Below are 12704 nucleotides of genomic sequence, written 5' to 3'. Positions count from 1 at the left end.
CCGGGAGGAGTCTCTCTTGGCCGGATAGAAAGGACCCTTATGTCAAGTGTCGGGCGTGCGGGCTGAAGTGGGGAGGACGGGAGAGGCGAAAAGGCTAACTCGGGGCCGCGACTGCAAGACAAGCACGAGACCCAGTCTCCTACTTATTGTGCCGGATTCCTCTTACCACCGCCGCAGAGGCACAGAAAGTGTGGAGAGGCGGAGAAAGAGAGACACAGGAGGGAGATCAGCGTGGACCAACGGGGCGGAACCGCTCATTGGTAACCTGACCAGCGTGTCGTGTTCACACTCTGTTCCCCTCTCACACCTCCTCTTTCTTAGCTGTGTGGTGCTACTTCGCCGTACCACGCAGACCAGACTAGGCTGAGCGAAAGGTCGATGTTGACTGATGTGTGGAGGAAGATGAAGCAGGGCAAGGGTCGCGGGAGGCAGGAAAGGCAAAGACCTGGGGAAAAGACCAGCATGGAACGAATGGGATGGTCGGGATGCGGCGGTCCCCCCCCCCCCCCCCCGCNTCCCCCCCCCCCCCCTGGTCATGCACCACCACCCCGGTCTGGGGTTGAGGGGCAGACAATGTGACATGGGCAGGAAATTGGGGCTTTTTTTTTCAGCCTTCAGGCTTGGGACATGCTTGAGCTGTATGCAAGTTGAAAGCCCAGGAATTCAGGTAAGCATCTTGTGTAGCATTCCCAAGAGGAAGGCAGATATATATCTCATCTCTTGCCGCCTTGTTCACGGTTTCGCGTGGATGTAGACAGTGGTCCATGATGACTTGGCATCAGGTGAAGCTTCAGTCGGTCTTTGTTCATCGTAAATAAGTAACCCATCGATAACATTGATGGGGAAGTAAATGAGAGAAGCGCCCGCCAGGGAGGAAGAGACATGATTTCCTGCACCCCAGACTAGAGACTGCCTTCTCCGAATTCGATGTGACACGACGATGCACGCCACACATGTCTTCTGGGTAGAAGGTGAGGTGCTGACGCTGACACCTCCGAGAAACAAATCGGAGGCTCGGTGGGAGCGCGTTTACGGGAGCAGGGGTGCTGATAGCTTGTAGGGGATAGAAATGTTGCGCAGGTTAGAAGGTCAATGTCTCTGCCAGTGTACCCCGAAGTGGCTCTCGCCACTATCTGAAGGACTGAGAAGCCCAGGAAGAGGACTCTGCATTCCTGATCATCGCGATTCTTCCGTTATGTTTCTACAACCGCAAGGTACAAAAGGCGAATTTTTCTGAAAATTTTGGCGGCTTTTGGGCATCAAGCAATGTTTCTTTTTCCGCCCGTGGCTTGAGTCACCCGCAGCTCTGAGGTTTTCCAATGGCGCTCATCCAAACAAACAGCCACGCTTTCAAATATGGAGGGCCTCACTTGATCCTGCGTCTTGTTTCAAACCGCATCCCGGTTAGGAAGTCCGCAGTCGGCCGTCCTTTAAAGGGTTCAATTCCGACGACTAATGAGTGAGACCACGCCCCGGTAGAGCAGGCTGTCAGCAACGGGACAAACTGCAACGATTTGCCTCTTCGCCTCCTCGCTAGCAGTTTGACTGGCATCCATCTCGAATACCGAAGGGGCCAGAGCAGTCGGAATGTAGCAACACAAAAAGAAGCACCAAGTGCCCAGAAGGCGACGGCAGAAGCTGATCTCACACCGAACATGTCTCTCATTTGCTCGCTCAGTTTGCGGGGAAAAGCCGTCTCCCCAGGCCTTGTCCTGCCATCGTGTTCATGCGCCTGGCCCATCACTACGGGGTGCATGATGCAGTGTGCCCGTCCAACAGAAATCATTCCGACACCGCTCATCAACACCACCCTTGGCTTGATGGCATACCTACACTGAGCTGAGAAGGAGCGGCAGGGCGAGGCGAGGGCATTGGACGCGGGGAGCCCGGAAAGGCATCGCGCGGTGCTCGTTTGCCCACCGAGCAGTGCGTTTTCCGTACGGATGGCTGCTTTGGTCTGGTTTGGGCTGTTGGACAATGAGCCGCTAGCCACGACATGGGAGGTGTCACGCGCCGTCTAGGAGATTTCTCACTAGGGGGTGATTTCGGGGTGAGAAGAGCGGGTTTTGGACCAATAATGTCGGGGACGAATGACTTTCTCGATGTGGTTGTAACTTGTAGTGTGGCCATGAATTGGGTTCGTCCGTCGGTGGCAGCCGGGCATCAGTAGGTACCTACTGACCGAATTGCCAAGGAGTCGACATTGAAGAGTTCTCTGCGTCTTTTCCAGCGCTCTTCTGTCAGTTGGTATTGGTAAAACATAGTACCAAGCCTTCCTAACCCAAGAAAGTCATCCAGCAGTCCGGAACGCCCGCATGCTGCAACTCCTGCATGTTGGACCCAGTAAAGCTTGTCAAATACAGCAGAGATGGGTTCATGACCCTCATCAACTACCTGGCACAGCTAGACAATTGTGCCAAGACCCACTGGTCTGCTATGTCTTCCATCAGTTGTCAAAAGCGCTGACAGTGGGCTCTTGGCCGAGGCCACACACGCCAGGCCACAAGTGTAAGGTGACAACCGACCAAAAGTTCGTCTGAGGTCGTGTTTGGTTTTTTGGGTCCGTGAAGAGAAGAGTCCTGTCAGGTCGAGGCAAACAGGTGGGCAATGTGTCCGCAATTAAGGGTAGAAGCGGCTTTGGCCTCTTGGGAAGAGTCGCGACATGGGTGTCCAAGTACTGTCAGAGCGTCGAATGCCTTGGATGATACCCTATCTCCGGGCAATGGTGATCACTCATCAGCATCGCCGTCTTACATCAGCCACTTGGCTTGTTTTCCGTTCAGAGGTCCCTCTATCCATCTGTTGCCACCACCGTAAACACCCCGATGGACCCGGAGCAACACGGAAGCCGGCCATCATAAAGCTCAATACTTGTGAATTGGCCCAGGGCCGATAATTATGGGCTTCTCACGGAGCGAGTCCGGGGGGCCCCACAAACAACCACGGCTCTCCCTGGAGACATCTTTTGCCTCCTCCACTCCAACAAGGAGCAGAATGATCCAGCTTGAGCGAGGAGCTTCCCCTCACATGGCTACCTCGGCTCCGCACCGAGAGTTTGGGGGAGCAGCTCCGGTACGCACGGCCACGGCCCCGCCACAGGCCACTTCGTCCCGAGGTTCATTTTCCACTGGACGACCGATGTCTCAAAAACAGAGACTCTGTTGGGCCAAAAACAAGGCCCCTGGAAGCTTAATTCGCAAATCCCCAAAGCTTTCATAGCTGTCAACTTTACCTGCCAGAACTCATCTCATAAGCGTGTAGAAAGATCCTCGGGTTCGTGCTTTATTTTGATGAATTGATTTCCTATTCAGCCATTCAACGCCATTCATTCTTCCGTCGTACTGTTCATTTCTCCCTCACTCACGATGTCCGAGAAGCTTTGGTTCCAAAATGTTATGGCACTTGCCCCCCTACCGCCGCCAACTCCCGACAGCAAAGTCAAGCGATACATGAGCCTTTGGCCTGCCTGGGTGCCTGGATCGGAGCTCGTTGGCGGCAAGGGGCGTGGATCCAAAGCAGATCCTCGAGCTGCCTACGGAGGACATGTGTACACACAAGCCCCGCTAGCTGCGTGTCGAGCGTTAGAGGAGGAGGAGCCGGCAGGGACGGGTACTCACTCGGGGGGTTTTGGACTTCATGTGAGATATCTAGTTGATTTCCCAGGCGATGACCTCTATCACTAACTCATCTTTCAGAGTATACAAGGCTGCTTCTCAGCGGCGGCAAGGGCCAACCGGCCTTTCGTATACGAGGTTTCCAGTTTATCTACCAGTCGAACGTTCTGCTCTCGCCTGGTCATAGTGCGTCAGCCAAAGGAACCAAGCAAACGACTGCAGGCCGATGACTTCAACCTCGAAGACTTAGAAAGCGAGCTCGGCGATGTGTGCTTCAGCTGTATATGCACTTTCAAACGACCAGAAGAGGGACGTGTGAGCTCCCAGGAAGTCCCGCCACAGGAAAGGTTCGCCGAAATTCTCAAAGCAAAAGCACCTGGGGACTGGCCCAAGGCGCCTGCAGTGGACGTGGAAGAGATCAAAGCCATGTTCCCCGACGCCTCGGGTCATTTCCCCATTGTGGATATGCACAAGGTCGACTTGACTGGTTGGAATGAAGGAAAGCCGGTAACGAAACGGAGGGAACTGCTCTTCTACCGGCTGAGAGGGCCCCTCCCGGCCGACGACCCGAACCAGCATGTTCTCGTGCATGCCTTTGAGTCAGATCGCAACGGTCTTCTGATGGTGGGCAACCACATTGGGCTCGGATGGAGCCTAGGGACCGCAGCAAGCCTGACGTACGCCTTCGTTGTTCACGTCAACGTTGATGAGGCTGTGATGAACGATCCTTCAGGGGCGGAGGACGGGTGGTGGATTCAGGAGGTTTCGTTCCCTCGTGCGGGTCAGGGGCGAGGGGCGCTCATGTGTAAGATGTGGAGTCCTTCTGGTGTTCATGTGGCTACGGGATATCAAGACGGCATCATTAGAGAGCGAAAGGTTGAAAAGGAAAAGTTATGATGACATGATGAACCACCGACGACCGGGCTAGGAATGGGGACACGCTAGCCCCGGCCGTTGTCAGGCCTTGTATACATTGTAGGTAGGTACTTACGTTAGACAGATCCTCTGGAGGTTGATAGATGGACGAGGCAATTTGGCTGTAGATGAGTATCGCTTGTAGATGACACAAACATTCCTTTGGCGGGTATTTGCACCTGCAGCTTCCATGCTCTACCTGAGAAACTGAGGTCGTTGCTTTCTTTTCCGTCTTTGCCGTTCTTTTCCCCCTTTGCTTAAACACTGAAGTGGCTGCCGATTTGGAAGGTCTGACGACCCGCGCCTTCCTGAACCGCCTTTCTGCTACCCTCCCTATCGACGACAAAAAAACTCACCACCTCGTTTTACAGCGAGAGTCTTTTCTCAGCGACCACCCACATCATTGTTACCGCTGTACAGCCTCGCGTTCTCTCCTATACCGCGCTAATTGCTCGTCGATAACCTCGAAACCCCGTCTGCAGTCACAACATTCTAAGCTTATCCAACGTCGAATAAGCCCTTTTTTTTCTAGTTTGTTTTGTTTCTCCTTCTTCAAGTCTTCAAAACCCGGCTCTCGAGGGCGCCTCCCACTCCAAGATGCCGACAATCTCACCCTCTCGTCCTACCCCGCTCATCCAGAAGTCGCGTCTGATCTCCTCTATCGCAGAGCTAGAGGAGACTGTGAAGGAGACTCAGGCTGCTGCCGACCTCATCGAGACAGAAATCGCCTACAAAGACGCTGAGATCGATGGCTTGAAACGAGACAGGATCAGCCGCTCAGGCTCCACGAAGCGCTTCGACGACGCCATCATACAAATTCGCGTCAAAATTCAGCAGCTTTGCGACAAATTCGATGAAAAGATCGATGCATTAGCTGCCCTCAGAGACAGGCTGCAGAAGAAGAAGGCCAAGCTCGCCGCAATTGCCCCTGTCGAGTCCACCGAAGCCCCTGACCCCAAGGACGACGAAGAGGCAGCGGCACTACTCGAGATCACAAGCACTCCGTGGGAACAAGTCTTCGTCACAAGCGACGACGGCAAGACTTTCGTCAGGCCGGCTATGCTTCGGGGTGTCCCATCCACACCCATCACCGAAGACGGTCCGTACTGGGTACCTACATGGACAAAATTCGTCGACGCCATGGACGCAGATCGCCTCCAGCGCCAATACGAAGATGACATTGATGAGAGGCACGAGAGGATGCTGCGTGGCCCTCTCACAGACGAGGAAAAGGAGGACTTCGACAAGCGTGACAGGAGGTACTATCGGCTGGCCAATGAGTTGAGGGTGGTCAAAAGATGGTTTTGCCCTGGAAAGACGATGCATCCAAACCAGATGATGGCTAAGGAGCACATGCCCGCTGAGGGTATTTGCCAGTCGCACAACCTGTACCAAATCTGCAACGTCCTCAATCGTCTCCAAGCTTTGCATGTCCGAGGCGAGCTGGCTATGGAGCCGCTCTATTTCCTCCTTTGGCGTATGAGTGTCATCTTCGAACGGGGCCCGCATACGGGAGCCAAATCTTTCTGCAGGTCTATCGTTGAAGAGGGCCATCACTCTCTCGATCCGGTTATGCGACAAGCCATTATCCGCGGCGCTCAGCATACCAACGACTACAACTTTTATGGTCGCAAGCTGGACAGAACTGGAGATCAACTTTTTTCCAGGACATCTCATGTACTGCTATCGACTTCGACAGGGGAACAACACGGAGCTGGAACCACTTCCGAGCCATCAACCGCAACCCCCTCAGGGCTTCTTGGGCCTCTGTTGACATCCGCATCAGAAACGTATGCATCTCAAACCCCGGGCACGCCGTCGCCTCGTTCGCGCCAGACTCCGACCAAGAAGCGGGTTCAAACAGCTACCCCGGAGCAAGGCCGACGCAAAAGACTAAAGTCTTCGAAAACTATTCGCCAACGCACACCCGAAGACGAAGTGATCGTCGTGGACGACTTCACTCCTCCCAAGCAGATGCGACGACTCGAGTTCATAATCCCTTTGCGCCCCAGATCTTCTGTCGAAACGCTGGACTTTACCGACAATTCCGCAGAGGCTTCTTCCTCGACGAGGGCAGCAGTCTCCACGACCGCGAAGATCCCAAGCACATCCGAAGCATCTGAGAGAACTTCTCAGCGACAAGGTCAGACGAGAACAGGTCTCGTCAGATTGAGTCGGCCTGCCAATGTCGAGAAGCATATCGAAGCAGCGCAGGACGTGATTATGGAGGCAATGACAGAAGGCGAGGAAATGCAGAACCAGTGGCTACACACTGGTACGAGTGGCTCTCAGCATATGTCGCTTGACAACTTGAACAGCGACGGCTATTCACGGGAGTTGGCTGAAGAGGAGCATCATTCTGGCAACCAAGAGCCTGGCATGCCAAGTGACAGCAGAGAAGACGAAGCCATGAGCTCGTCGGGCGTTACGGATCAGGAGGAGGAGGAAGGACTTCTTCCTAGGGATGAGGAGGTGCAATTCTTAGCAGAGCATCCGAGAATGGATGTCGGCCCCAGCCCCTTCCCGCGAACGGGCAAGAAAGTTTCGCATGGGTTCATCTTCCCGTGGCTCCCTTGCACTGAGCGTGAGGCCATGGTAACGTACTACTGAGCGATGATGAGGACGGATTTAGATTGCTATGGAGGAGGGGAATCAAGGAGGATTGGACAGTCTGGTTTGGCTTTTGCTCACTTGCTCAAAGATCTCAATTTACCGTATTGAGATTATTCGTGTTATGAATAGCTGGCACTCATAGACACATAGCCGTTTACCGTTGTTGTACGTTTATCTCACAAATCATGCCACTCTCATGCTCCCTTCTCACAAGCTCGGTAATGTCACCGCTCTCATTTGGTCGCCTGCACATCACGTGACGCGGAATCGCTTAATGTTCCGGTTACGGTAGGCACCTCTTGGCCAGTGCTCTCTGGAGTGGATTCCCGTAGCTTACCCGACAGCCGCAACATCAAACCATCAAATCAGGCCATCGACAAATCCCTCTCTCTTCACCCAAACCCGACGTCACGAACCTCTCCTCTCCAACCCACCCAATTGCCGCCGCCATGTTCTTGCAACGCTCCGCCATCGCCGTCGCCCGCCGGGCCGCCGTCGCTCCCCTCGCCAGACGCACTTTCGCGACCTCCATGATCCGCCGTACGATCCCTCAATTGATTCCTGCCTGACTCTTGCGTCCCTCCCCCAAATCCCGAAAAAAATACACGCGAGCCCGCCAACCCGATATCACCCATACACTTCGCTGACCCGCGCGATCACACAGGCGATGCTGCCCCCAGCTCCAGCTCTACCCCCGCCAAGAACTACAAGACCCTCTCCGGTAAGGTCTCCGTCAATTGACTCGAAATTTCGTGAATTGGACCTATCCTCGGCCGGCGCGGTGTACCGGAATGCTGCAATTGCTCCAGGCAGCCCACCTAAAAACCAACGACACCTCCCGAACCGCGTCGAACGATGGACGGCCATGCAAGCGAAGTTACGAGCACACTAGTTCGAGAGAAACAAGGAAACTAACGTCAATTGCTATGGTGCAGAGGTCAAGACCGAGGACGACCTCCTCGGTCCCGGTGCCAAGCCCGGCGACATCCCCACCGATCTCGAGCAGTCCACCGGTCTCGAGCGTCTCGAGATTCTCGGAAAGATGGAGGGCGTCGACGTCTTCGACATGCGCCCCCTCGATGCCTCCCGCAAGGGTATGCGACCCATCAACCCCTCGGTATCGAACACAAAAATCTAATGCGAACCCAGGAACCATGGAGAACCCCATCCCCGTCCGCTCTGCCGGTGACGAGCAGTACCTCGGCTGCACCGGTGCCCCCGCCGACTCCCACGTCACCCTCTGGCTGACCGTACGTCGTCCTCCCGCTGCGGTGTGGCCGGTTCCGTTCCGAGCGCCGTGCGCTAACACTTCGACAGATCTCCCGCGACCGCCCCATCGAGCGCTGCCCCGAGTGCGGCTCCGTCTACAAGATGGAGTACGTCGGCCCTACCGAGGACGCCCACCACCACGGCCACGACCACCACCACGGCTACGAGGAGCCCAAGACCTTTGCCGACTTCGTCAAGCCCGAGTACCGATACCAATAAATGCACCATCTTGATGGCGAGCCTGCAGTAGCAAGGGGATCGGGGGCGAGGCGGCATCGGGTTGCTCTGGAGTGAGCACGGCAGATGTGTAGATTACCTTAGTTGTGGCTGTATAGAACCTTTTTCTCCCGACGTGATGTCCTTCGTCCGCTCCCGCGTACCCCGCTCGGTCGGCTTTCCGCTTCTTACTCCGTAGACGCAAGCAGCTGTGACAGCATTAATAGTTGGCTCGGCCCCGCGGATGGCAATGATTCTTGTTCCTGGTGTAGGCCAAGATCTTCACTCAGGCTCGTCAAAGCTCAGCTTGATCTTTTTGCCCTTCTTCTTGCCGGCCTTCTTTTTAGAACCCTCATCCTTGGCCTCGTCTTTCGCCTCCGTCTTGCCGTCTTCCTTGGCATCGTCAACACCCTCGCCAATGATCTTGCCAGCCTTTCTCTTCTTGCTGGCCCCGATGCCAGCAACCTTGTCGGCCTCCCTCTTCTCCTTTTTGGTGACGTCTTCCTTGTCGGCCTCGTCCTTCTTCAGCTGGTCCTCGTCGACACCTCCGTCCTTGTCCACCCTCACATCGACAACATTGCCTTCGTCGTCGACCACCAGCGGCGCGTCCTCGGCCTCCTCGCTCTCGGACCGCTTCTTGCCCGCCCTCCGCCGCTTCGAGAGAATAGGGTCGGGATCCGCCGCGTTACCTGCTGCTTGCGCGTGCAGGGCTCGCAGGAACGGTGGGATCTTGGTGTCGTAGGAGAGGTTCTTGGAGGTGATCTTGTCCGCCATGGCGGCAATGGTCGAGGCGCGGCGTGGCGCGAGATATATGTGCGTGTTTTGGTCGCTGTTGCTAAAGTTGATTCCTGCTTTGACGCATCCCGATTGGGCGGGAGACGGGAGAGACAGGCGAAGAGAGGCTTGCGAGGTTCGTATAAGGGGCGGTGTTGTAGTTGATGATTGCGCAGAGGTTGCAGCAGACGGGCGACGACCGTTGTTGACTTTGGGCTGCCCATGCGCTAGCTCGCTTGCACGGAGTGGTGGGGTGCGGCTCTTTAGTGGTTCAACCAGAACCGTTAGCGGATGTTTGTCTGCCGATTAGCGGCCTCTCCAACGTCGTAGTGCATCCGCCTCGCTAAATTCGCAGTGGACACACGCTACGCTACCGGCCGTTAGCCCTGGGCCGATCCATCAAGGTCCCATGCCCGACCTCGACAGCACCTCAACTTTTCTTCTTCCATCAGGGCGCACACACACCACGAGTCACAGCAATGCTACACACGATTTCGAAAGATTGATTGATGAATCTGATTCAGAACCTCACATCCAGAGGTAACTACTCTAAAGACCAATGACCAAGGTATCTATACAGGCAAGAACAGAGTGTAAATGCAAGCAAGCGGTGTCATGTCTGATCCAGCCATGCCATGTGCCCGCCCCCCGAACGCCTGTGGCCCATCTCGCCGTGCAACGCCGTGCCCTTTTTTCCCCCCAAATGAAAGAAGTAACGAATCCCTTTTAAAGACAAGAAAAGCGACAGACGAGACCTCGCAGCGAGCTTAAGCGATCTGCTGGACGTACTGGGGACCGAAGTCCTCACCAGTGCCAATGACCGACTTGGCAAGCGTAGCACCGGCGGTGAGCTTGCCGTCCTCGCCACGGTTGAAAGCGACGATGCCGTCCTGGCCATCTTGGTTGCCGACGTAGAGGATGCTCTCGTCCTTGGACAGGCTCATCATGCGGGGCTTGGTACCTCCAGAGGAGACGGAGTCGACGAACTCGAGCTCGATGCCGCCGGCGGTGGCCTTGCAGGGGGAGCCACCGGCCGCGGCAGTCTGCTTGACCTTGAAGTGGGCGATGGAGTCGGTCTCGTTGCCCGTGAGGCGGTTGGAGACGTAGACGTTCTTGCCGTCGCTGGAGATGGCGATCTCGCCCGCGGCAGCGGTGCTAGCGTTGGCGGGAGGGGAGGCGGCGCCAAAGGTGCTCAGCTCCTGGGTGTGGGCGAAACCGACACCGGTGCCGTTGTAGGAGACCTGGAAGACCTCGATCTGGTTGGTCAACTCGCAGAGAACCATGTAGTGGGTTGCCTGCTCGGCCTTGGTGGGGTACCAGGAGCCGTGACGGGGGCCGCAGCCGGCGGGGACGCTGTTGCTGTTGGAGATGACGAAGGCATCGTCCTTGGAGTCGATGATCAGGACGCGGTCGCTGCCGAGGTCGTTGACGGCGAAGAAGCGACCGGAGGGGTCGAGAATGGCCTGGTGGGCACGGTTCTGATCCTGGCGCTCGGTGTTGGGGCCAACGGGATCAGTAGAGTTGAGCTGCTTGAGGAGCTTCAGATCGGTGCCCGAAGAGATGTCCCAGATGTCGATGGAGCCCTGGCCGCTGTCGGATGGTTAGCTTGTGTGTCTGGCAAAGGACGTGTTTTGCTAGTTAGACCTACTAGGAGGCGCCGACGAGACGCTTCTGGTCAGCAGTAAAGGCAAGGGAGACGACACCTGTGGAGCCAGTGCTGTTGGTGACAAACTGCAGCTTGTCCGAGGCGGCATCGTACTGTAGAGTGTGTCAGCTTGTCAACGGTCTTGGGAGATGAGATGGCAGGAGCTCAATAAAATAAAACTGAAAAAACATTACGTACGGTGAACAGACGAAGGTCGGCGCTGTTCTCATCGACAGCGTAGATGAGGTTAGGCTCCTTGAAAGCCATCCAGCTGGCAACGCCGGTGTCAGTGTAGTTGTCGACGACCTTGAACTCCTTGCCGTCGTAGCTGACAATGGAGATGCGATTGGCACTGCCGACCAGGAGCTTCGCAGCAGTTCCAGCGGATGAGTTGGTCTGTCTGCCAATGACGGCAGCAGAGGCGGTGGCCGCCGAGGCGAGGACAGCCGAGAAGCGCATCTTGGATTTCTATTCGAACGGTAGAAGTGATGGGTTTATTGTGAAACGATCGTGAGATTGTGTGAAAGTGAGTGTGTGTGTGTGAGAGAGTGTGTGAGTGACGCGTTGGTAGAAGTAAGAGGGAGGAAGAAGGAAAATTCCTCTAGGCAGCACGCGAGAGATCAAAACAACAAGGCTGCCTGCCAGTTGAAAGAGAAGGTGGTGGGTGGAATGTTGAGATGGAGGAAGGAGCAGTAGGGGCTCAAGTCGGGTCGTTCCTTCTTAGTTGTTGTACCGAGAGAACAGAAGCGGCAAAAAGGACGTTTCGTTTCCTTGAAAGCTGAAATTAAGTTTGGTCGAAAGCTGCGAATAACATACAAGATGAGACTTCATCCGAATTTCCAGGGAAGAAGGAGGCAGGGCCAACCTTATAAGTCGATCAAACATACAAGCTTAGGTAGGTAGGTTGGGCAGGCTGCACATGGTTGTTGACTCTGTGTCTCTCTAATTCATCCTATCCCATGCATTCCCTCCCAGTTGGATCCCAGCTTTCAACACCACACACCCCCAAGCCACGGGCTGAGTGAAGGGATGGGATGACAAGCCCACTGCACTGGGGCACAGAGAGGACAGGCGGGCAGGCGGTCGGCCACACAGCAAACATCTCTTCACAAAGCCCCCTTTCTGCTGTCAGACTCAGACACCCCGCACATATTCAAAGATCCTTTGCCTTACAGGGCTTTCTTGTTCGAGAGATGCAAAAGACGCAATGGCAAGGGAGGCCGGGGTGGCCATGGGGGAAGCTCAGCAAAGGTGGAAATGATTGGCGAGCAAGACGCGGCAGAGACGCTCTTGTTGGTTAAGGGGGCCTGTTCCACGGCTTACTCGCCAGCCATGCAGAAGAAGACAGGCCCTCTCAAAGAAACGAGTCTTGCATCAAATGACGAGATAGTAGGCGCCTGTTGACCTGACCTTCAGGCCTTGGCGAGAAAGGCTCCGACATTCTTTTTGCCCATGCTGCATGCGTTTCTCAAACCCGCTTGACGCAGGTAAGCATCGGCGTCAGAGTCGGATTCCAGTCTGGTCCAGTCGAGTCCGAGGGGCTCTGTCTTGTTTGGCGGATCCTGTCATCTGCGCAGCAAGCCACCTCTCGCTACCCAGCTTGGCAGACAACAGCAACCACAGAAGATGTGTAAAATTCGCTGTCCGTAATAATCCAG

At 55.5% G+C, this 12704-nt stretch overlaps 5 protein-coding genes across 5 annotated transcripts; 3 read left to right on the top strand and 2 right to left on the bottom strand.

Annotated features, from left to right (window-relative positions):
- Positions 1–3365: 3365 nt before the first annotated feature.
- Positions 3366–4511, top strand: GCG54_00007957 (uncharacterized protein; the record flags this gene model as incomplete). Its single annotated transcript, XM_045407931.1, has 2 exons — positions 3366–3638; positions 3696–4511. The coding sequence occupies 2 exons, from the start codon at positions 3366–3368 to the stop codon at positions 4509–4511; spliced, it is 1089 nt and encodes a 362-aa protein (XP_045257064.1).
- Positions 4512–5126: 615 nt separating this feature from the next.
- Positions 5127–7139, top strand: GCG54_00007956 (uncharacterized protein; the record flags this gene model as incomplete). The annotated part of the gene is made up of 1 exon (XM_045407930.1): positions 5127–7139. One exon carries the CDS (start codon positions 5127–5129, stop codon positions 7137–7139), a length of 2013 nt encoding a protein of 670 aa, XP_045257063.1.
- A 452-nt stretch (positions 7140–7591) lies between these two features.
- On the top strand, positions 7592–8630 carry GCG54_00007955 (Cytochrome c oxidase subunit 4; the record flags this gene model as incomplete). Its single annotated transcript, XM_045407929.1, has 5 exons — positions 7592–7682; positions 7807–7863; positions 8078–8236; positions 8292–8392; positions 8460–8630. The coding sequence occupies 5 exons, from the start codon at positions 7592–7594 to the stop codon at positions 8628–8630; spliced, it is 579 nt and encodes a 192-aa protein (XP_045257062.1).
- A 279-nt stretch (positions 8631–8909) lies between these two features.
- On the bottom strand, positions 8910–9401 carry GCG54_00007954 (uncharacterized protein; the record flags this gene model as incomplete). Its single annotated transcript, XM_045407928.1, has 1 exon — positions 8910–9401. The coding sequence occupies one exon, from the start codon at positions 9399–9401 to the stop codon at positions 8910–8912; it is 492 nt and encodes a 163-aa protein (XP_045257061.1).
- A 767-nt stretch (positions 9402–10168) lies between these two features.
- On the bottom strand, positions 10169–11505 carry GCG54_00007953 (uncharacterized protein; the record flags this gene model as incomplete). The annotated part of the gene is made up of 3 exons (XM_045407927.1): positions 10169–10991; positions 11050–11159; positions 11245–11505. 3 exons carry the CDS (start codon positions 11503–11505, stop codon positions 10169–10171), a joined length of 1194 nt encoding a protein of 397 aa, XP_045257060.1.
- Positions 11506–12704: the final 1199 nt, after the last annotated feature.

This window comes from Colletotrichum gloeosporioides (genome assembly GCF_011800055.1).
Source record: "Colletotrichum gloeosporioides strain Lc1 chromosome Unknown consensus_104, whole genome shotgun sequence".
Classification (NCBI taxonomy): domain Eukaryota; kingdom Fungi; phylum Ascomycota; class Sordariomycetes; order Glomerellales; family Glomerellaceae; genus Colletotrichum; species Colletotrichum gloeosporioides.
The sequence above is the reverse complement of the archived record's forward strand: the minus strand, read 5'-3'. Positions and strand labels throughout refer to the sequence as shown.